Source organism: Nanorana parkeri, unplaced genomic scaffold (assembly GCF_000935625.1).
Source record: "Nanorana parkeri isolate BGI_ZX_2015 unplaced genomic scaffold, ASM93562v1 scaffold391, whole genome shotgun sequence".
Taxonomy (NCBI): domain Eukaryota; kingdom Metazoa; phylum Chordata; class Amphibia; order Anura; family Dicroglossidae; genus Nanorana; species Nanorana parkeri.
In genome coordinates, this window is record NW_017306659.1 from 755,682 (window position 1) to 781,462 (window position 25,781).

At 38.5% G+C, this 25,781-nt stretch overlaps 1 protein-coding gene across 1 annotated transcript in view; it reads left to right on the forward strand.

The window, feature by feature from the left end:
• SASH1 (SAM and SH3 domain containing 1) overlaps window positions 1–25,781 on the forward strand; it is a 187,411-nt gene that overhangs the window by 118,662 nt on the left and 42,968 nt on the right. Inside the window, exons 9-10 of the mRNA XM_018559386.1 lie at window positions 20,582–20,714; window positions 21,552–21,892. Coding sequence (XP_018414888.1) covers window positions 20,582–20,714; window positions 21,552–21,892 — 474 coding nt within the window. The remainder of the gene's footprint in view (window positions 1–20,581; window positions 20,715–21,551; window positions 21,893–25,781) is intronic.

Consider the following 25,781-nt stretch of genomic DNA (forward strand, 5'->3'; position numbering starts at 1 on the left):
AGAGTGTTTTAAATGTAATCCGCTTGAACAGGAAATATTTCCACTGAAAACTTCCAGTGACATCAGAAATTCAGAACAAAGCAGTTACTGAAACATCTGCACATACACAACAACTGTATTGTCTATAAGAACATGGCATTACTAGTAAAATAGCTTTAGGTGTGATATGGCAAAGACATAGTCACACATTGCCTTTAAGCTCTTCATGTGCTAATGCATACATGTACTTAGCCCCATCCTAATAATATCATAGCAATGTTATCCAAACAGAGCACCACCCCAGTCCCGTTGCAGGTCCACAATACGGACTACTATTGTGTCTCAAATGGTAAATCCATTCAAAACTGATTTAATTATAGGTGAAACTGTGTGGGCTATCTTAACCCCTGGCTTCTTATATGTCTTGGATACTCTTAACAGCATGCTTGGCACACCTTAATTCCTGGACACCTGAAGGTATTAGGTGTTTCTTCCTACCATTCTGTATTCCAACACCTCTTCTTGCTTCATAATGTAAATAAAAATGCCATTATGGGAACCCCTATAAGAGGGCTATACAGGTGTCTAGACACAGGAACACACAAACGGAGTCCCCAAGATATATAAGCAATTGTGCAAAGGTAATTTGGTGAAATGATCTTTTAAAGTGAATTTTTTGTTACCACATTATTTACTTACCAACAGATATTTACTTCACCCAGCATAAAAGTGAACCCGTAACAAATAAGCCAAAGTATTATCTTCAGTTCACAACTAAGCAGAGTGGCAGAGAGACCACTCTGTTCATCGGGAAGGATTCAATGGCAATCCAAGGGTTTTGGGGTCTATGTAATATAATTTGTTCCCCCTTCTGAAAAGCTTCCCTAGTAACCCTTCAGGTGTCTTCAGCATTATATATTAATTAGAAACACCATTTGTAAATTTGTAGACATGTTCCTGTGTGATTAGATTCTTATTTAACGTGATATTAACGTCAAAAGGTTTTTAAGATATTTCAAATTCTGATTAAATCACTTACAATAGATGCTGCCCCTGGATATCTACAAGTTTTAGTTTCCTGCAGAATCAGCTGGTCCCCTGAGCACTGTTCCTGATGTCCTGTTTTAGGGTGGCTCCTTTCCCTTGCAGGGTCCTATGAAGCCACCCTTCTGTGTGCTAGTAAGCTGTGTGCATCTCCACAAACACACAGCCACAGCAAGGCAATCCACTCCCCTGCTTTCCCCTCCTCTATACTCCAAGCTACTAGATGGATGGCGGATGGAGACTATTCTGTCTCTTGTGATCTTGTACTAGACATGAAGTTCAGGGAAGCTGAGCAGAGAGAGTTGAAGCCAGCTGTTTGGAAACATAATGACTGCAAAAACTCAAAGAAATACTTTGCTGTGCAATTTATATTTGTTTGATCTGGATTCATTTTTGAAAAAAAAAGGTTTGAGAGCTTAATACTACTTTGTTTTATTCTAGATCTTTCAAATTTCAAAACATTCTCATATTATTTATAGATCTCTTTCCTGTTCAGTGAGGTCTGTCTAGTTTAACTTAAAGTGACACTTAACTCAGGAGTTAAATCTAAAAAAAAATTGGTAAACTAAACATAAGTGAGCTTGGAGTGGTGGCTACTTTACATCACACACAGGGACCACGGGGAACAAAAGTAGCCACCCTCCAGAAGGAAGGACAGTGTCAGCACCAATTCAGAGATGATTTGGGATCTACTGTCCAGTGATACACAAATAAGATACATTTTTGTTAATAGTTAAGGTACTTGAATCCATGTTTAAGATTTAACACCTGAGTTTAGTGTCACTTTAATATATAAAGTTTAATTGAGTTTGGACGATGCTCAAACTATGTTAAACCCAACGTCACGTGATTGTTACTGTCTAATGATGGAGTGTTTCTTCAAAATGCAGATGTAGCTTTAACCTTGGTTGTTGAAAAGTCAAGATAGCAAGGCAGATTTTAAGTGTGCAACAATTGATATTATGGTGCTTTAATTTTTTACTCGCGTGAGGTAACTGTTTTCAGTTCTAATTTCATTTACAGTACAGTCAATTAAAAAAATTCAAGGTAGACACAAGTAAGAATGTGAAATTCAACATTAAAGGAGTACTTTGGGGTTAGGGCTTTTCCCCATAATTCTCCTAAGGGTAACGGGAGGACACAAACTAGCGTCCTCCTGTCATCCAAAGCTCAGACGCCGCAGCTGAAACGGACCCCGACAATTATGTCTGGATCCACCCAGCTGCGTGAGTGACAGCTGGCTCTGCCTATCTAGAGGCAGAGCCAGCTGTACCCGCCCCCTTTTCCGTCCGTTCCGCCAGTCAGCGCTGGAGGATCGGACAGGGGAGGGGGGAATCCAGTCACTCCCCTGTCATGGCTCTCTGCAGTGACAGGATCGAGAAGTGAGCGAACGCCGGTATGTGTTCGCTCACTTCCCGATCTACTGAGTCGACCTGTGACAGTTTCATTGTCACAGGTCGGCTACAACTATGAGGATGAGTGAAAATCACTCACCTCATAATTCTTTTTTTTAAGGTGCTTATAGAGTATAACTGACTCTCTGTTGTGGGCTTCAGTTTTTATCCAGGAATTGCAGCAGTGCACTTTGTTTTTGTGGGCAATCTGGTTACCGGGAAACTTATTGGCTTACATGTTTGAATTGCAGGAGATGTATTTTTACAGTCACTGTAGGCTTTTTGCTGTCTATGAAATACAGAAAGCCTGATGTACTAAAGTGTTGGTGCCAAGAAGTTCTTTACAGCTTCCAATCAGATTTCAAATCACCTTTGAAACCGATTGCTGTCAGGCCCCATTCACACCTGACCGTTTTGTAGCGCGTCCTACGCTCGATGAACGCTCTACAAAACGGTCAAAAAAATAAATAGCATTGTAGTCAATGGTATCGTTCCCACCTGTCCGTATTTCCGCCCGTCCCGAACGCACTACAAAACGGCCCATGCATGAAAAGGTCCCGGAGCGTTTTTTGCTGCGTATTGGTCCGTTTTGTAGGGCGTTTTCCATTTGTATACTGCCAAGTAGCCTTTGGAATCGCGCGACTTTTTTTACCGCGAATCGCGGTAAAAAAACCGCGTGACGGTCGCGCGACAGACGCGCATATTACAATACGCATAGGTGTGAATGGGGCCTAAGTGGAATTTGTGATTTTTAGTACACCTGCAGTGTGTGCTGGCTCGCACTAGTAATTTACTAGTTTCACTTGTTTCCTGAAGTTGTTTTTTAAAATGTAACTGTAGCAACATTATGAAGATATTTATCCTTATTGCGCACCTTCTACTTATATGGTACCTATATTGAAGAATAAAATCAGATTCCAGCTGCAGCAGCAGAAGGATGTTCAATCGGCAGCCTGTTGGATGGCCATCTTTGAATTGAGGTGCATTGTCTGCGATGGTCAGGTATATGGAAAGCCCTTGTCACTGACTGATTGAGGTGGAAGAGAACTTGGATTGAAGAACATGTATCACAAGGCAATAGGTATACAACAGTGTACTATGTTTGCTGTGGAGTTCCCTGACTTTCCAAAAATGAGAAAAGGCAATTGTTGAGAGTAAAGCTGAGAGCTTTACTGGTAGAAAATTGAAATTTTATTGTCACTATCACAAAATGATTTGGAAGATTTTTACACATTATTTATACATCATAATAGGGGAAGCATGTTTATCACATAAGATGTGACATGAAGACGCCTGAAATTATGAAAGACATAGTTTATTATAATCTGCCATCGTCTTTTTCGCTTTAGGCATTCCCTTTATATTCTGAAACATTTATAGGGTCAGGGTCCATTTATGTCCCGCATAATGTGATTTTTTTTTTCTCCTTGTCACTAAAATTCCATAGACAGCAATTAAGACTTTGGAGGCCAGCAAGAGGTTAGCTAGCCTTCCTCAGTGAAAACAGGAATTGTTTGCCATATACAACACTCCCTTTTTCCTTGTGGTGAATAGAAGATTTGCTTAAAGCTGATGACTTATGCTTTTTTTTTTTTACAAGCTCCACAGCTCAGCTAGGATTCGGGGAATCAGTCAGAGAGCAGAAGGCAGCTAATTAAGTCCAGCATCCTCTTTCTTCTGCTGAATCCCCTCCTTTAATGTAATAGCTGTGGCCCTGAACCTTTTATGTGCCTGATAATATAACTTGGAAAAGAAGTCGCGTGTACACGATTGCAATCACATGTTGCTTTCAAGAAGTGCTTAATCAGAGATTTGGAGACAGAAACCTGAACAAGAGCAAGAATTGGAGTTTCTAGTAACTATTGTTTGACTTCCTAAATGCCGAAGCTGGTAAGTGAAGACTTGCTTCGTAGGAAATCCGTTTTTTAAGGCAGCACTGGCATATGGGCTTATTTTCCATACTTTCAAAACACCTTAGCAACTTTAAATGCTTGTATAGTTGTAAAATGCTTTGCTGGCTTTTATTGGACTTCTTCTGGGTCATATTCCTTTTGTCAAAAAGTGTATTGGAAATTCGGCTGTATTTAGAAATAATTTGTTTCAGATTAACAAGAAGGAATTGGTATTGCGAATACTTTTTTGTATTTTTTTATTTTAACAGGATTGCTGCCAATATTTAAAAAAAAATATCTTAACTGAACATCTTTTAACGGTCATTTCTTGAGCATCTGCATGCCTTTTATTGTGCTGGAAGGAGTTGTACATGAAGAATTGTACTATTGATTTCACAAAGTAATGTGAATTTTAGTGCTTGGTGAAAATCACAGCCATTGCATTTGGGGCTTCCTGTAATCAAATGTGTTAATAGTTTCACATTTAAAGCTCAATGGGGGCATTAGTGAAGAAGATATTGCAGGAAAAATGCTACCCTTTGTTGCATGTAATAATCAACATTCCTATTATATAATTTACCAATTTTAAAAGTACTCATGCTATTTCCCGGAGACAATGAATAGATCTGGATGATATGCAAAATACATTAGCAACCCACAGCAACCAGAATTTATCTTTAATTTGTTTGGCAAAATTAAGGTTTTTTTTAAAAAAACATATGGAAAGGTTGCTAGAGGCTACTCGGCTTTACACAGGCTTTTAAGCCCATACATTTTCAAAAACAAGTACTTTGTTAAGTTGAGTTGTATATTGATGGTGTCTGGTGTGCTGTACAATCTAGAAGTATAGAGTTAAAAGATGGTCTTGGAAATATGAGACAAAAATCTAGTTGGTAATTGGTATTCTGATTTATGTTGGTACTTTCTTCTGAATCTTTCCTGGGAATCTCCTAGTTAAGAGAGCATTGAGAAGAGTTCTTGTGACATCATCAACTATATTCCTGAGATGTTTGAAGTTTTAAAGCGACAGTATGTGTTGCATAAAAAAAAAAAGGTCATGCAAAGTCACTTAGTATTGCATCAGTCCTATCATGTGATGTTATCGTTCCCAGTTACATTCTTGACAATTAATTTGTTTATGAAGAGTGGTTTTAATTTATACTATTTTACCCCACCTCCCAAAACTGACAGTCCACCAATCCTTCCAAGCCTGATTCCAAGACTATTTAAGGGAGATATACATCCCGCAATCTTCTCCACAACAGACACATACCTTGACTGTACACTATCACAGGCTAAAATCCAAATGCCTCTGGATATATATATATATATATATATAATCAAAACATGCAAACACATTTTAAGACCTATAATATACTCTTTAATTTACACGCATAGGACAGACAGTCTTCTGTTCTAGAGCGTTACTGTTCGGTAAGCATGCGCTCTTTTTCTAGTGTTATATAAGGAAAATATTTAATGTAAAAACTTTTTTTTTGTTTGAGAAGAATTTGGGAGGGATAAAAACCCTGTCCGGTTTTGTTGGGGTTTTGTTTTTTGCTGTGTCTTAGCTTGAGTAAATCACTTTGATTTTGTATTTTTTATAGTTAATAATAATTGTTATGGGGAGTTCTAGCTTATACGCCCCCTGCACTTTACAACAGATATGCAAGACATCTCAGACCTGCCACAAGCAAAAACTGAACAGCCATTCTATTGGTTGTCCTAAACTACTTCCCATTCACCACTATTCAGGTAAAAAGTGAACAAATGGAGAGATTGTCTCTCTGCATTACAAGTCATTTTCAAAAGTACATTCTTATTTTTTTTAAACTACAAAGAGACATAAAATGTACCTGTATGGACATAAATATTGGCAACTTGTCGTTAAAGTGTCCACTTATGGGATGTTTTTTGCTGATCCAGGCTTGGCTGTCTAGTGTTTTAGTGACCTGAAATAAGCACAGAATCAGTCAATTCTGAGGTCCTATCCTGCATGCTTGTTCCAGGTTAGTCAATCTCTAGGTAATGGAGCAAAGTTCTGGTTGACATTACCAGAGCCTGAACTTTTAAAAACAAGTAAGCAATAACGCTGATCAAGGGTGGGAGGCATCAAAGTCACTTTTGGGGGTGCTGTACAACTGTCTACTCACTGTTCTCATCATCCCAGCCCACCACTCCATTCTCTCTGCAGATTATGCGGTCTATTCTCTACAGAGAGTAGAACAATACAATGAAAAATATATGGAAATAGGTTATCAAGGAGTACTCAAGTGAAAAAGGGTTGGGAATCACTGACTTAACACCCACTGCCCAGCATTGCTAATTTCCTGTACATGTACTCATTGTAATGTGTAACCAGATGCCCTGGAACTGCATTCAGTCTGGAAGTTCTGATACGGTCATGTGACAGTGTCAGACCTTTTCTGATTAGCTGCAGTTCCAGAACTTGTGAGTGGTTACAAGTTAAAAATGCTTTTTAATTCCTGCAAGGCTGGTACGGGGGGGAGAGTGAGACAGGGAAGTAGGAGGCATGGAAAGCAGGGAGAGCAAAGGGGGAGGGGGGTACAACTTTACACACTTCACACTGAACTTTTATTATTAGCAACACAGTGTTTCTCAGCCCTTGGCTGTATCTGTGTGTACACATGTGGCATGGGATGCACCCTACTCTGTCACCCTGAATCTAAGTGTATTTAGGTATATGTAGGTAAGGCTCATAGCACAGTAATTTTGCAGTATGTCGTAGGAACAAGGTCTGCAGTGTACAGTCTATACCATATGTAAACTTAGACTATATTTAACCATGGTCCTTAAAGGAGAACTATGAGGTGAGTGCTTTTCACTCACCTCATAGTTCTAGCCAACCTGTGACAATGAGACAGTCACAGGTCGGCTTAGTAGATCGGGAGGTGAGCGAACACATACCGGCATTCGCTCACCTCTCGATCCTGTCACGGCTCTCTGCTGTGACAGGGGAGGGGCTGCATTCCCAGCTCCGATCCGCCAGCGCTGACTAGCGGAACGGACGGGGAGGGGGCGGGTACAGCTGGCTCTGCCTCTAGATAGGCAGAGCCAGCTGTCAGTCACGCAGCTGCGCGGATCCAGACATAATTGTCAGGATCCGCTTCAGCTGCTGCGTCTCAGTATAGCGCGAGCAGTAGCTCGAGGTATACTGAGCCTAGGGTGATGGGAGGACGCTAGTTTGTGTCCTCCCGTTACCCTAAGGAGAACTGTGGGGAAAAGCCTTAACCCCATAGTTCTCCTTTAAAGCCACGCCCAATATTCTGCACAATTTAGCCACACCTATTTTTGCCATGTTGCACTCCATGCACCACAGCTCTTCTTCATCCCAGGGTGTCCCTCATTTTTAAGGTCCAAAGTTGGGAAGCATGTCTTGAGCAATTAGCTGACCTGATGCAGTGTGCTTGCACGTCCATTTCTTCTACCTACTTACAGTTTTATGCATTTGAAAGCAATTCATTTTACAAATGTAATTCAAACTTTGTCATTGAATTTTACATAATCTTTGTTAATTACATAATCTGTATGACCCTTCAAACCCGTTGCCTAGTAGTATATATGTTTAAAACTGAACGATGGCAAACAGCTGAACACACAGTTGAAATACGTATAGTCAGTCAGTTTTCATTTAATCAAGTCACTCATGCCAGAAAGTAAAGCTAGATCCAGGTTATCACTGCAGACTAGCTGCAGCTCAGCATAACAGCCTGGTCCAAGACTCCTCCCAGACTCCTAATGACCTATGAGACTCTTGGCCCATCACTTTGATGGGCTACCTCACTGACCAATAGAAATATGCTTCATTAATACCAGGAAGTTCCAGAGCTGTACCTGTCATTCAAGCATATAATGGCATAGAAAGCCTTCATACCTAATATATTTTTTTATTTCTTAAACCACGCAGTATTAAACACAGTCTTGTTAAGCCTAAGCCAGTATAGTTAATCTAATAGCTTTTAAAAAAGTCTTAATTAATGTCATGGAAACAATTGTGTCTTTCTTAGTTTTTGTTGGAGAGATAATCTTCTCACGGATGTTGTGCATGTTGCTTGCCAAAGGACTTTTTTCAAGGGACTCACCACAGCTCTAGACATGTACTCAAAAAATGTTCTTGGACATAAAAGCAACAGGAAGCCATGGCTCACTTAAAGCTGTATAGTATGGATACAATCTATAGTATTTGTTCATGTTCATTTGTTCATTTGTCCTTCTCCCAGGTCTGTAGACTTAAAGTGCCTTTTAGATAGCATTGTAAAGAAAATAACAAACTGTAAATGCTTGCTTTCTTTTGCAGATCTTTCTGTAGTATTATCATAGCTTGTATACAGTAGCCCAGGACAGATTATTTCAGACTGGTCAGATGAGCAGTGACTGCCGTGTCTGCTAAAATATGAATATTACAAGTAGTATCCATTTCCCTGGGAATATGTAATATATCTCACAGAAACATTTATTTCAACTTTTCAGCAGTTTAAACATGCTAAGGAGGAGAGATCAGAATAATGACTTACTAGAATGCGATTTATCCTTCATTGTCCGATCACAGGCTGGGGGCAAGTTGACCAAATTGTATTGCTTAAAGTAGAGCCAAAACTTTTTTTGAGCAGTTGGCCATGGCAACCAATTATCTTCTCTCTTACATTGTTAACACTTAACTGAACAAACTGAAGAGAGAAGCTGATTGGTTGCCAACTGGTCCTGATTCTGTCTACTCCAGTTTTGATAAATCCCCCCATTGTATGTTAATGCACGGTTACTTATTCTTGTCCCTGCAGTCTGTCCCTCATCTCCACTGCCCATGAAGCCTTATGTAGAAACCTTTAATGCACAGTCTCTTATTCTTGTCCCTCTGGTCTGTGCCTTATCTCGCCTGCCCATGACTCTTATGTAGAAACCTGCTCCAAGAAACTAAAAAGGTAAGACATATAGTGAGGGTTTCTCAAATCTAACTGCAAAGGTGGAAGTACACTTTAAAGATCATGTCCAGGTAGCTGACACACACACACACATATCCACCCTTTAACTAATCATTTAATTATCTTTAAAAAAAATATAAGTCCCATTTACTCACCTACATTCATGATCACATGATGTGTCAAGTCACAAGGCTTCTACTGGAATGCAAAATAGGAGGGTCCTTCATCAGGTGCCCACATCACTGCATGTGTAATGTGGATGATTCCCACTGACTGTCCAGTGGCTAAGTTTTGTCAGACTCCAGATGACTGCAGCATGTGTAATGACATTACAAGAGGGCAGCAACATGACAGGTTGACAGCAGGTCAAAGTTTAGTGGTGGATTACCAGTCTTTACTAACAGAAGAGGTGTTGCAGAGGGTAACTTGACAGCAGACTTGGATAAGTAATTAAAAAAAAGAGAGAATGGGTGGGAGGTGGGTTGGGAAGGAAGGATGACAGGGAGGTTGAAGTATGCCCAATCCAGTTGATCAAATTTAAGGAAAATAATCTGGCTGTGCTGTCAGCCAGAGGTACCAAGACTCTGACTGAGCATCTTTCAGATGCTTGTAAAAAAAATATGAATATGTATTACTGTGTAAACTATGTATTTGATATGTGAGAACATGAACAATGCATAGCATGGAAAGTTAGATAACCCTTTCCACCAGTTTCCCAAAGAGCAGTATAGTTCTTGTGCTGATACCAGGGGACTTATCTTTGTTTTATATAAGTTAAATCCCACAGCTTTATGCTTTTATTTGCATTTTCAGACACTGAAAATACTTCTCCCCTTTTTCCTGTTCTTCCCACCAACAAAAAAACGAGAAGAGAAACCTGGCTGTGTTTCTGGTTATGAGAGCATTGCAGATGTGCGAAGGATACACTTGTTCCAAGAGAAGCTGAGAGGTTCCACCCTAGGAACCATGCCAACCTTCCCATAGATTTTAGTGTAGTCTACTGGCTGCCAAATGTCCCCCTCTCTCTTTAAATGTATAATTTTGTGTATTGGATTGGTTGCTTTGTTTTGGTTAAAAACTAAAGAGCCAGCTGTCTACAATCTGATGTAATGTTACCTTGGAAACTGAAAATGAAACACTTAGGCACCACAGTTTCAATTACAACATCAAGTTTAGCCAGTAGTATTAAATAGGTCTTGTCATTTGTACTCTTCTGTTTAAATATTTGCCCTATTTTGCCCTTGTGTTTCTTTTATATGGTCATAAATGCTTTTATATCACAGATATATGTTTTGTAACCACTGTCTCTTCTGATAATCAAACATAATATTTGTTGGATATTAACAAAGTTTAAGAGCTAGCCATTATCAGCAATGAGGTACTCGCTGCACTGTGCTCTCACTGTGACTAATGGTGACCCTCCAGCCCTTTTTATTGTATCTCCTCAACGGCCAGGTCATGTAAGTAAAGCACTGTATTAGCCTAGCATAGACTGAGCACAGTCAGACTGTCTTCAGACATTGAAGTACAATAAAGAACTTGCAAACAAAATTACAAACCACCCTTTGACTTGATCCCTAAAGGATATTATTGTTCATACCCATCGAAATGAAATGATCAACACCTACCTGTTCATCTTCATTCCAGCATCACTAATATGTACCCCAAGAACTGGACAGAAAATGTCAGGTAAAAGGCCTGCAGGGCACAAAAAGAACAAAAGTTGCCATTTGTATCTGATATAAAAAAAATGCTAGATTATGTGTATTATGACCAGATTACACAAACAAATAATCAAGGCATAATGAAGACAATTGTTAGAGAAGAATAATGTAGAAATTGTTAGAGAAGAAACATGAATGAATTAACTAAGGTTAAATGGCACGCATGCATTTTTAGGGTTTAAGAACACTGTCCTCCTCTATTCTGTTAAATTGGTACTAATCGATAACATTTTAGTTTTTCATAGATTGAGGAAGAGTTAGAACGTCTAAAACTAAACTAATGGTTTTTTGTTGTCCATGTCCTTAGGGTGACTACTTGCACCAGGACAGAATTGAAATGTATTCTGAAATATTACAACAATAAAAACCTGAAAACTAAGTTTTGGTGGCGTTCTGGACTCTAATTTGACACATACTTTTAAGATCCAAAGTAAGGGTAGCTCAGGCAAGATCAGCAGGGGTCACTGTAATACTGATACTTAAAAACTATCGAAAGATGAGATCACCACAGATGCTTTGGCAAATCCAATTAATTTTCATTTGCCAAAGAAATTAGTCACAGAAATACCCAATGTGTTTTGGCTCCCCAGTCCCCTTTCATCAGGGCTTGTGGTGGTAAAAGAAAAGTAGAAACTATATGATACACTGGACCAAATTAAAATAAGACTCTGCATTCTGCACAAAGAGGGGTTCACTCAGTATGCCTGGTTGGTCAGCCTATGTTAAGCCTATGTTATGTCTGCGTAAAGTCCAATGACACTGCCACTCAGAGTCTTCAGTGTAGGAAATGAGAGAGGGTAATAATACAAGAGCACAATTAATAAATGGGGCAAAGCGTTGTCACTCTATAACATGAAGGGTCTGGACAAGGACCATGGCAGGATACTATGTATTATTTTAATGAAAGCTGCAGATTTAAACATTTTTAAAATTACTTTTGAAATTACATGAACACTTTAAAGCTTTTATGAGATATTAATTAATTGTGATGGTGTAAATTTGGGGGTTTAGCCAGTTTGTATAGCGGCACCATTTTTCTGTTTGATTGTGAGACTATTTCTTCAGTTTTTTCAACTAGTGTTTAGAGCATATCTTCAACTTAGCGTTTGGACAAGACCACTAATAGGAGCAGTAATTGATCTTTCTCACAATTATTACTGTGATATTGGGGGTGATTTACTAACCTAAACACACGCACGCACCAGGTGTGTGTGATTTTCACACAGCAAAACGTATTTATCAACCAAAAAGTCTCTAAAAGCATATTTCCACTAATGCCATATATGGAAAAATCATGCACATGATGCATATATAATGCTGCTTCACAGTTTAGACAAAAATGGTTAGCTCATGCATTTACATTCCTGCATTCATCAACGCAAGCAACATAACATAGAGCTAATTTACACCACATTACCTTGCAATTCATTGCAGGGCTTTGCACAACACACCTGCTGGGTGTGTACACACTACAAAGGTGTTTCGATTCCTCCCATAGATCATGCTGGGAGGGAACACACTACAGAGGTGTATACACGTTCGTGGTGTGTTTAAAAGGTTAGTAAATCAACCCCACTGTGTTCATACATATCATGTATATCATGTAGTATTATTATCACATGGATAAAGTCATCTGTTTACCTTAAGTGTATGTATAGCTAAACCTTTTCTTTAGTTTTGGATAGAGTAGAATTCCCGTTTTTTTTTTTTTTATTGATGTCTGTGTCTCCCAAAGACCAAGACAGCAAAAAAAGAAAACCGGACAAGCGGATTTTAAAGCTGAAAACAGTTTGCCTGTACTTTTTAAATGAGAATATCTCTTTTACTATAGGTGATCTAGATCCTAGTGTAGTTGTTAATAGTGAATAGTGTCTGCAGATAAGTAATGTAGGAGAGGCAGGAAATGTGTGTCATTGTTTTTGTTAGCCAAGCAAGTGCTTTTGGTCCCAATGGGGACTTGACACACTGACATATTAATTTTGCTCAATCTGTTTTTTATTAACAACACATATCCAATATACAGTGCAAATTATAGACCATGTCTGAAAACTGTAGCCAACAATTCAAATCTCCTTACAGATCAACAATCGAGCATAATGATAATCTAAATCCAAAATGAATTATTTATAAAATTTGAATGTATTGCCCATGTTGACCTAGATTTCCATATGAATGTAGTGAATGTCATTAAGGCATAGTTTCAGTGTACTATGTTGGTGCTCTTTGTGATGTATCATTATGTCCCCCTGACTGCAGACATGCAGCCAACAGGACAATATAATTCAGATGAATAATACATCAATGATTTATTAGGGTGGAGATTAAATGTAGAATTCAGAGTATTTCAGTGGCACTTTACTGACATTTACATTTGTATTTTAGATTCTCGTTTTAGTAGAGTTACACTCCTGAGTATTTATTTTAGTGAGCAGTGATGTGCTTTATGATACCAACAGCTGTCAGATATCATGTCTCATTTTATTTACAAAGCCTTAGGCAGCCCACAGACCTTGAAGATGAGTACAGCCTGCCCTTCCCCTAGCACCAGAATTGGACAGCATGGCCAAAAACATATTCATTTAATTTATGTGAAAATAGAAGGGGGTGGTTGGAGAAGAAAGAAGCACTGTTGTGTTTTTGGAGGAACAGTAGCAATCATGATAGCTGACCAGTGGGCACCCGACTGCCTATATAGACAACGGATAATGGACACGTCTCATGTCTATGGATACCTGTAGCGACAAAATGCTAATTCATGTGACATTGTCCTCTATTTCAAGGTGGAAAAAGTTTATAAAACCTAGGAAAAGGATATCTTGTAGTGCTTAGCATTACTTTCATGAGACCGAATAGATTTACATTGTTACATAGTATTTGAGGTTGAATAAAGACATAAGTCCATCAAGTCCAACCTATGGCGTGTATGCATTTATGTTTGAGCAGGTGTGTGCGTGTTTGATTTTGCTCTTAAGAGTACTGGTACCCCTTTATGTTACGGTCACCAAGGAACTTGTCTAGGAGTTTTTTGAATGATTCCACACTCTTAGCTGAAATCACTTCCTGTGGCAGCGAGTTCCAGGCCCTAACTGCTCTAACTGTGAAGAACCCCTTGCGCCCCGTGTGTTGAAATTTTTTTTCTACCAATTTTTGGTGGTGCCCTCTGGTCTTTGTTACGGAGCTAACCGTGAACAGTTTGTTAATAATGTTGCTGTCGCCGTTGAACAGTTTATACAAGAAAATCATGTCCCCCCTTAATCTCCTAACCTCCAAAGAGAACATATTTCATTTTAACAACCTTGCTTCATAGTTCAGGTCCTCGAACCCCTTAATGAGTTTGGTTGCCCTCCGCTGGACTTTTTCCAGCTCAAGGACATCTTTTCTGAGTATCGGTGACCAAAACTGGACCACATACTCCAGATGTGGCCAAACCAGTGATCTGTAAAGTTGCAAAATTATTGACTTGTCCCTGCAATACATTCCTTTTTAATGCAAGACAGGGCTCTGCTTGCTTTGTTTACAGCAGTCTGGCACTGCGCGCTGTTCTTCAATCTGCGATCCAAATGACACCCAAATCCTTCTCCGTTTCCGATTTCCCTAGTGGCACCCCCATAAGTGTATAGTCCATTTGCCTATTTTTAACTCCAAAGTGCATTACTTTACATTTATCGACATTGAACTTCATCTGCCATACAGTTGCCCACTCCCCGAGTTTATCCAGGTCCTACTGTAATGTTACATTGTCTAAATCCGTTTAAAAAGCATGGGGCCCAGTACAGAACCCTGGGGCACGCCACTCCTGACTTCAGCCCAGTCTGAAAAGGTGCAATTTATCGATACTCTTTGTACACGTTCCTTTAGCCAGTTTTCTATCCACGTGCACACTATTTCATCTATGCCCATAGCCCTTAGCTTGTATAACAAGCGTTTATGTGGCACCGTATCAAATGCTTTGGAAAAGTCCAGATATAAGTCCAGATATACTACGTCCACCGGCCTCCCTCCATCCACATCTCTACTTACCTCTTCGTAAAAGGTCAGCAGGTTGGTCTGGCAAGAACGATCCTTCCTAAATCCATGCTGGTTATCAGTTATTATGCCATTAACCCGAACAAATTCAACGAAGTAGTCCTTAATAATTCCCTCTATAGTCTATAGTTCTCCGGTTGGCATTTTGATCCTTTTTTGAATATTGGTACCACATTAGCCCTCTGCCAGTCGCTTGGCACTTTACCAGCCATTATGGAATCCTTAAAAATGAGGAACAATGGTCTCGTTATTACCTGGCTAAGTCCTTTGAGTACCTTGGGGTGTAGATTATCAGGTCCTAATGATTTATTTGCATTTAGTAGTTTAAGCCTATGTTGTATCCCAGTTTCAGTCAAACCACTCAAGTGTATTTCTTGTTAAATTATGTGTTTTATCATGTACATTAAACCCGTCTGTTTCCTTGGTGACGAGAAAAAAAGTATTTAGCGCCTCGGCCCTCTCCCTGTCGTTTGTGACTAACCTCCCATGTTTGTCCTTTATTGGGCCTATCTGTTCCTTTCTCCCCTTTTTACTGTTTATGTATTGATAAAAAATGTTGGGGTTCCTTTTTACTAACTGTGGCGATATGTTTCTCACATTCAATTTTAGCTGCCCGGACTACCAGTTTACATCTTTTATTACATTCTTTGTAGTTTTGGAATGCCAATACTGTCCCCTCCGTTTTCTACTTAGTAAATGCCACTTTTTTTGTTTAATGTGAGGTTTTACTGTTTTATTTAGCCATATTGGTTTCGTTTTTGATCTTTTATATTTGTTACCGGTATACACCTGGTTATAGCATTATTTAATTTTTTCTTGAAACAGTCCCACTTTTGGTCAACATTTAGTTTATGAAATAAGTTCTCCCATTTGATTTCACCCACTATATTGCGTAGTTTATCAAAGTTGGCTTTCCTGAAGTTTAGGCTTCTCGTCCGACCATCCCCCTTCCCTTTCTTGCACCCAATATTAAAAGCAATCACCTTGTGATCACTATTACCCAGTGTCTCCCCGACTACAATATCCTCAATTAATTCTGTATTATTGCTGATGATCAGATCTAGGACTGCATTTTTCCTAGTTGGGGACCTCAACCAATTGACCCATGAAATTGTCTCGCAACATATTAAGGAAACGGGCCGCCTTTGTCGTTTGCGAAGTTCCATTAGCCCAGTTGATACTTGGGTAATTGAAGTCGCCCATTACCACAACATTTCCCTGTTTCCCAGCTACTTCACCCACAATAAGTTTACGGCTAAGGTCCGTTCTATCTAGTTCTAGCCATAACGATTCCACATCATCTCCACCATCTGACGTGATATCATCACGGATGTGCATAGTGAGGTTATTTTTAACATATACACATACCCCCCCTCCCCCCCGTGTGGGTGCTTTTAAAATGAGAGAGATAACTTGCTTCCCCCTCCTAGATGACTTGGTAAAGCAATCATCTAAGATGTTCACAGTGGTTCATAGGTAGAAAAAAAAACATTCCAATTCATGCAGAATTCTTTTTTTTTACATCAGCTTTTACTTCCTTGTAAAACTGTAGTGTTCATTAAACTGAAGTAAATATTACTGACCATATGCTGTGGATTATAAGTGAAACAAAACAATAGCATTCTTCAGATCTTTATTAATAGGCCATAGTCTTTATTCTTCTGTAGCTCAGACTTGATTGAAATCGATGTACAGTATCTGTAAAAAAGAATGTCCTGTAAGAAATACATTTTTAATGTATTTTGTTTTATTTCAGACATGGGTTTATGGCAGCTATGTTATTTTTTTTGCTGATACTTATATAGTAACATAGTATGTAAGGTTGAATCAAGACCAATGTCCATCCAGTTCAACCTATGTATGTGAGTGTGTGTGTATTTATCTGGCCTTACAACCCCTGTAGATTCTGGGAGCGAAAAAACTCATCCAAGTAGTTTCTTGAATTCATCAATGTTATCAGCAGATACCACCGCCTGTGGGAGGGAATTCCAAACTTTCACCACTTTGACAGTGAGATATCCCTTGCAAATTTCTACGATTGAACCCCTTCTCTTCTCTTCTAACTGAATACAGTTTTAGGATTAAACAGTTTGTTCCTAATATTGTGGTCCCAATTGATGATTTTGAAGACTGCAATAAGGTCCCCTCTTAATCACTTTTATAAGGTAAATAAGTTAAGATTTTGAATGCAGTCTTTTATAATTCAGGCCTTCAGTCCCTTTAATTCATTCTGTAGCCCTTCTCTGAACTCTCTCCAGTTCCAGGACGTCCCTCCTGAAAGTCGGCGACCAGAACTGTATCGAATACTCAAGATGGTGCCGAACCAATGATTTATAAAGTGGAAGTATTACTCTGGATCCCTTGCTACAATTCCTCTTCCTCTTTTAATACACGCCAGTATCTTGTTAGTTTTGCTGGCTGCTGCTTGTCATTGCTTACGATTGTCAAATCTATGAGGACCCACAGGTCTTTTTCTATTTCTGACTTCCCTAATGTAGCACCCCCTAGGTAGTAGTTTGTGCACCTGTTCTTTACTCCCATGTGAATAACCTTACATTTTTCAACATTAAATCACATTTGCCATCTTGTAGCCCATGCCTCGATTTTGCTTAGGTCCTGTTGTAGTGCGAATATCTCCTGTTCAGAGTTTACTGCTCTGCATAGTTTAGTATCATCTGCAAAAAAACGAAATTGAGCTATTTAGTCCAATCTCTATGCCATGGCTGAATAAGATGAACAGGATCGGTCCCAGGACTGAACCCTGGGCCACCCCACTCCTAACCCTTGCCCAATTAGTGAATGCCCAATTTATCACTGCCCTCTGGGTCCGTTCTTGCAGCCAATTTTCCACCCATGTACATACAATTTTATCAAGACCTATAGACTTTAGTTTATGGATTAAAAGTTTTTGGGGTACTGTGTCGAATGCTTTAGCAAAGTCCAGCTACACCACGTCTACTGGTATTCCTCTGTCTAATTTAGTACTGACTTCCTCATAAAATGTTAATGGATTGGTCTTACAAGAACGGTCCTTCATGAAACCATGTTGGTTTCCACTTACGATACCAGTTTTATTTGCAAATTCCTGCAAGTAGTCCCTTTTCATGCCTTAAAATATTTTACACACTATTGATGTTAAGCTAACAGGCCTGTAGTTACCTGGTTCACTTGTTTTCCCCATTTGGAATATTGATACATTTGCTCTCCTCCAATCAGCCTGCACCATACCTGTCATTATACTGTCTTTATTAATTTTGCACAAGGATCTGGCTATGACTTGACTAAGTTCCTTTAGTACCCTTGGATGTAACCCATCTGGTCCTGGTGAATTGTTTATATTTAATCTTTTTCATCTCTATATTACTCTGCTCTCTTTTAGCCACAGAGATGTGTTAAAACTGGTACGTCCGTCTCATCTTGGTATCAATTAAGGAATAACAATGTTTTTTTCACTACATTAAACATTTTATTCTAATAAATACAATGTTGTAATAAATTGATTTTTAGTACAACAACATTACTGTGTTATGCCTTGCAAACATATTTTAACTGTAGTGGAGAAGCGGAAGTATTATATTGTATATAAATTGGCATTGATACAAGTACTTTGTTCCATTTTTCTCCATCTGCTGTCACTGCTGCTGGAGGAAAGATGCATTTTTTTTGTTATTGTTTTATTATATTTTGCTCTTAAGGGGGAACATCTGGGATACAGCACATTTGATCAAACAAAAAATAGATGAAATAAATATAAAAAATTACATAAACTTGCAAAATTTCTAGTATATGGTTATAGGTTTACAGCCTTGTTAACCAATTGCATTCGGCTATGGGAATACTGAGGTTTCCTTTTTCCATTGTAATGTTGACTATACACTGGCAGATCTTTCTTTTACTCCAGTGCAGTGTGATGTCTTAGCCATTATCAAGCTTGCAGAGTATCCATTAGTTATTCTGTTGTCATGAATGATTTTTCTTCCAAATATTTTTTTTAATTGGTCACATGCTTTAACAAAACTCTTTTAGCTTCTTGGTTGGTTGTTTGTGTCTGACAGTGCTAATTATTTTTGCTTCAGTTGACCTGCAAATAAAACATTGTGTATGACCGACATTCATGGAGCCTAAGTCCTTAAAGAGACCCAGCATTGGTTACATTTACAAGATTCTAATGTCATATTCAACGTCATCCCTTCAACTTTTCTTTGACATTTCTAGTCCTCTCTTTTCTTCTTTTTCTTGTTAAATGGCTTCCAACACCAAAAATATAAATTTGTAGATCAAATATTTGCTATAGTCATGATTAAATTAACTAAGCAGTCTGATCGAATATGGCTGAATATAAATTTATTATATTGCACATTTGGGTCGTCATGTATTGGACTAAAAGAACAGAACTTACTAACAAATACACTTAGTGAACATTTAAAAGGAGCTGGTTTAGATTTGTTTTTCTTTCTATAGATTTGAAACTGTGAACCTACAGTTACTTTAAGCCATGCTCCCCTTTCACATATGTGACAAGCATATGTAAATAATATGTCAAAGCAGCCTGTATTAAAGCAAAGTCATATAACTTTATTTGCCTTTTATTTCAAAGCCCTTCCCATAAAATAGGGAAGTTAAATGCGGTTTGTAAGTATGGAAATACCTCTTAACTAGTGTAATAGTGTGCATGTGGCAAGTTCCAGATACACCGAAAATTCTCTGTCATTTTAGTTCTACAACAATGGCTCAGAATTAAGATGGAAATGTAATAAACTTACTATTTTCCCTATGGCACACTAACAATTCTATTAGTGGTGATTATTCACCACAGAATCACTACAACTGCTCCCCTTCTCCAATGTATCTCTCTGTCGTTGCCTAAATCAGTGAGGTGTTACTCTGGGGCTACTCCTGTGGTAGTGATGTTTTGTGGTATTTAAGCCAGTGAGGGCATGATTTCTATTCGAATATAGGATAATCGCATAGTGATTTTAAGCACAATGCCGTACATAACTTATTTGTATTTATTTTTCACTCCTACTTTTGAACAGTATTAATAGTCACTTTACGTAAATATCTTTTGAAATGTTTTTGTAATGGTCCTTTAATGTGAGTCCCTTTTATTCCTTGGTGATTACATTCGAAATGTAATTTTTGCATTAGTTAATGTGTTTGTATCCCATGTTGGCTTTACAAAAAAAAGATTCAACTCTGTTTATCTACGTACACCATAAAGGTCTAACATTTTGGTACCTGATATGTTTGCTTCTGGCTCTGTACATTTCTTTAAATGAATATTCTACATTCTACACACTGCTTCAGATATCTTGCTTATTTGAGACTCGACCTGTTCTATGAGCCTATGTCAGTTGTCATGTTCCGATGACATGCTCTAGGTCCTACTTTCTCTTGCATTCATTGTAATTGTGATTATAGACAGCCATACTTTTAGTGTCCATGTGGCATAGCTTTTGGTGAATACAGTGCTGCCATTGAGGAAACAATATTTTTGACACATATGCGTGAAATCATTACATCTATACTTTTTGCTTTGTAGTTCTCGATCTATCTGTGTGTATTTTTTGCTTCCCTACTAGTCAAGAGAACAGTCTGATGAAGAATCTGAGGAGTCAGTGAAGTTCAAGAGGCTGCACAAGCTAGTGAACTCTACTCGAAGAGTCAAGAAGAAGCTGATCAGAGCAGAAGAAATGAAGAAACCCAATACAGAAGGTGAATATGGGTCTCTAAAATCAATAAACCATAACTGATGCTGTTTAAATAATGAATTAAAACCAATCACAAAGAACATGTTGAATGCTTATAAAATAGTTAGTCCTATTTGAGAGTTTTTCAAAGTGTCAGTATCTTCATCAATATTGTTGGTACAAATCTCTATACTAAACCCACTTTGTTTAAGGTAATCTTGTTTACTGGGTACAGCATTTGTCCCAGCATCTATATGACAGTCCTAAATTTGAAAGTGGCCATAAGTCTAGGCCAGAGATATCCTGAGCACACTGACATATTAGGACAACAAAGAAACCACAAGATCAGTTTCTGTTTTACATTTAGCCCTTTATGTAACATCAAGATAAGATTGAGGTTCAGAGAGCACTGTGAGGTTACCCTTCAATTTATATCACTTTTGTGAGGTCAGATTGTAACACACCAACTGCTGGTTACACGATACACCATGCTCCTTGGATTATAAAATTAGGGTAATAATTGTTTACCTTGTAAGCTCATCTCGCTAATATGTCAGTTTTCAGTGGGTCCCAGGGAACTGTCCTCTGGGAATGCACTAATGAGCTATCCCAACTAATCTACTGCCTGTTCCTCCCATTCCCACCCTCACCTCTTGCAATTTAAGGTTAATAGGTCAAATCCACTGGCAGTAGATCCCCTCACAGATGGGTGGAAAAGGCACTTGTGGGCAAAGATGTCACCTATGCAGATCAGAAGGTGATCAGTCCTGTACCAGTTTGTACTGATAGCATATAGAACAGTACACATTTCTGTAATTTTAAACCTTTCTCGATGGTCTTAAAATGTATATTTTCCCCATAGGTCTGGAAGATGCAGTTCACAGCACTCCTATTGCGGATGATAAATCTGCACTTTATTCAGGAGTTCATAAGAAACCGCAATGTAGAGATAATTCGTTGGAGAAAACACCACCAGAAGATAGCTCATTTTCCATCTCCCCATCATCTGGAAACCTTGAGACAATGAGTGTTAACAGAAAACTTGTAAAGTCTTTGAGCAAAACTGATAGCAGGGGTCTCATCAAGCCCCCAAAGAAGATTGGAACATTTTTTTCTTATCCAGAAGATGAAATGTCGCAAAAAGCCTCTCGCTCCTTAACAGAACGAGAATTAAAGAAAAGCCTAGGCTCTTTAAGCCATGGGGTAAGTACTGAAAGTGTTTGCTTTTATGACAGAAACAGGAACAAGCATCATCTTTTGGTGTCTTTGGAAGAGGTACAAAATATCAGAAAACAGATACGGATGAAGAAACATGACTCTAATTACTCATGTGCTAGAGCTTTTCTCTGTCAGCGCCCCGCCAGGAAAGGAATGCCCTCCCCTGCCTGTGACCAACAAACCTTCCGCCAGAGGTGTAGAAGTGGCAACAGCGTCTTTCCTAACAGAAGGCCACGAGGTCGAACAGTCAGTGAATTTAACATAACCTATGTGGTGGAGAGGAGTTTATACAGCCATTTGAACCTAACCCACCTTGTGCGCCCTGTAAGTGACAGGACTCTTAGCAAGGCTGAGAAGAGATGTCTCTTAGAAGAGGAAGAGGAGGCTGAAAGAAAGTGGGCTGCCACTGTCGACCGCTGTACTAAAAGGGTTCTCTTGAGAATCCACCAAAAGTCTGTGAGTCGAAAGGGTTGATGTTGATCCTCCATCTCCCGCAAAGCTGCATTCAGCAATGATTTTGCATAGCCTCACCCACTTCTGACCTTCACTTTAGATGTGCTCATTTTTCCCACATCTTGTAGATGCCAAACAATCTTACATGGAATATGTCATACTACACAGTTTAATGAACTGTGGATAGTTTTTTAAAGTGCAAATAATGTCCTCCGCAAATGCACTGGCATGGATATGTTACTGGCTTACAAATTAGAAAAAGTACTTTTTTTATTATTGCACTGTCTTTGTGGAATAACATTTTCTAGGCTGGCTGTACTGGCTATAATGCTATATAAATTCATGTCTTCCCTAGTTAAGCAATAAATAGCCTTGGTAAACAGTATCATTATCCAGAGTACTTGTGGAAAATGCCTTAAGGGAGTGAGCATTTATTTCTGTTGTATGCTAGAGACCCTTATATTCCAAAGAAGGGTTTTATTTTATTGCTTAGCAATAACTTGTAGCAGCACCATGTTAATGACTATGTCATTTAACCTCTTTTTGCTTCACACATAGAAGTGGTCATAACATAGTGGATGAGCAGTAAAGTAGCGTTTGCTCATTCTTTTCAATAAACTCATTTTTTCTGTATTACACAACCCATCTCTTAAACACAAGCAAGAAACCACATTAACTGGAATTACATTAATTGCTGACTGCAACTTCTGGGAGATACTAGAAGTTCATATTTTGTGGAAGTGGTCATTCCATATGCCATTTTATTTTCAGACAACAAAGCATGCTAATGGTTTTAATCATGCCATGTATTTATTGTGTTAAAAAAGGTTTTTGTATTTGATTGCATGAACTTTCCATCACTAAACAGATAATGTGTCTACTGTTAACTACTTATAGCAAGATGGACAGCAAGTCAATCCCTACATATCACTACTTCTGAAGTAGGACCCTCATATTTGTTTGTGTAAAAGGAAATGTAGATCAGGTTAACTAGAGTGTGCCTCTTGATCGTCTTTTCTTATCAGTGGGGGTAAAATACAGCTTTCTCATAGGCTGCATTCACATATAGTGCAACACCGTGCGGGTGGAAACATCGTGGAACACCGTGCGGGAAGAAAACGCTTATATTTTTAAATCTGCACGGATGCCACTCATTTGGGGCTATTAAATTGCTGTGGATGTGTGGAATCTGCCAGATTATCGTGCTTGTACTATTTTGGGAGCCGCCCGGTTTCATACCTTGCGGCCCCCCGCAATGGTCTAATCGATGCAGATTGAAGTGCATTGTATTTTCTGTTTAGAGCGGCTCTGTGGGTATTCGTACAGCCGAATATACGCGGATGCTGCTCGGGTGTGAATGGAGCCTAAAGCTCCACATAGATTGTGGTATTCAATCAGAATAGCCTAGAACTGTAGTCATGTTTTTTTTGTTTTTTTTTAGAATGGGTGTTTGTATTCTGAATATTAACCCCTTCATGACTGAGCTAGTTTTCAGGTTCTAAATACTCTCAGTATTATGCTTAAATACAGTAATCCCAAGCCTTAAAGCTGAACTCCAGGCAGATGTGAAAACACCTTTTCATGCAGTTATGTATTTATTTGAATAACATTTTAAATGTATTTTACAGGCAATTTATGTAAGAATCTGAATCTGTTTTGATATCAGAGTCTTGTAATCCCTGTATACAGCACAATTTAAAGTGACACTAAACTCGGAAGTTAAATCTTAAAAGTGCATTCAAGTATCTTTACTATTAGCAAACATGTATCTTATTTGTGTATCACTCAGCTGTAGATCCTCAAATCATCTCTGACACTGTCCTTCCGTTTATTCAGCATGATCCCGTGTGTGTTGTAGAGCAGCCACCATTCCAATCCCACTCCCATGCTGGACTACAATCTCATGTTTAGTTTACCAATTTGTATTGAGATTGTAGTCCATCACAGGAGCGAGCATGGAGTGGTGGCTAAGACATTAGTCATCTAGCAAAGGCGTTTTCTAACAAAGCATAACATTTCTTTTAGTAGTCCTTTGATAGTCCGCTATTTGTTTTTTTAAGTATTTTTATGCACATCAACTGTTTTTGTGTTGATAAATATAGTTTAATACATATACAACATAATCTAGAATCATTTTGTTGTAAGTTTTATTACTTTAGCTCTGTGTTATGTTGAATTAAAACCTCACATACTCAGCCAAGTTACTCCCCCTTTGTTGTATAGTGGCACAAATCTGTGTATCTCCCTAGTGTGGTTACAGTCCTTTGTTTTAAAAACCTGGCTTTTTCTGCTTCCTCCAGCTGCCTAGTATGTTTACTCTTCACAGATATCTCTCTCGTGTTACAAGGAAGCATAAACTGCCTTGTTTCTCCCTGATCACTTGAACAAAAGGCCAGCTGAACTATCCATTTCTTCTGTCAAAAGACCATTTTAACAAATTAGAACTGTATAATGTGTTGGAAGCTACCAAAGCAGTAGTATCTTTCTGGTACAGACTATGTTATTGGCCTCTCATACTGGCTACTGTGGCATTTGAGTTTTCAAAAATACCAAATGGACCATAGGCATCACTGTTCAGAATAACAACACAATAGTAAATTTTATATAAAAAGTTAAAATAAGAAATACAAAGTAAGCCGAAATCTTGGCATGCCTTGCCTGGTGTGCCCTCTTAGTTCAGTTTTATACCACTTTTTTAAAATAACAACAAAGCAGTCCATTTTGAACCAACTCGTATAATAACAATGAACTAAGATGAGAATCTCCTGGAATTGTTTTACCCCTTTAAACTTTGCTTACTGCCATAGGCTACATTTAGGCAGAAAGCCTTAGAGCAATCACTAAGGAAAATATTTGAATCAAAACTTTTAGAAAACATGTTTTATCGCTGTTAATTGGTTTCTATAGAAGCCAAAGTAAACAATGTTTGTTATAGGGAAATGTGTTCAGAGGACAGCAGTCAAACCTACAAGATGTAGCTGGGCTTAGACATATTCCTCATTTATTACTATTAGTCTTTATGTGGGCTATGATTTAGATGGGACAATTGAAAAATGAGTGTCAGGATGTGAAATCCTTACATATCTTTTATATTACGTCTAGAACAAGCTTTGCCATTTTTTTTAACGGGGTGGGACCTCTGAATATGGTATGTTGAGAACAAACATTTTGTGTTTTTGGTGTAGTCATCTGAAGAATGGTTTTGTACATACATGGAGAATCATTTCATCAAGTTTTCTAAAACTAAATGCATGTTTCTTTTCACACTGAATTTCAAAATTCTGATTTACTATATATCACATGCTTTATGGATCTCTGATGTCTGATAAGGCTCTACAAGATTTTGTGGGCAGCAAAACTTATGACATGAATTAGAACTTATTTGTAATAACTAAACATATCTCTTTTGGTTTAACAACCA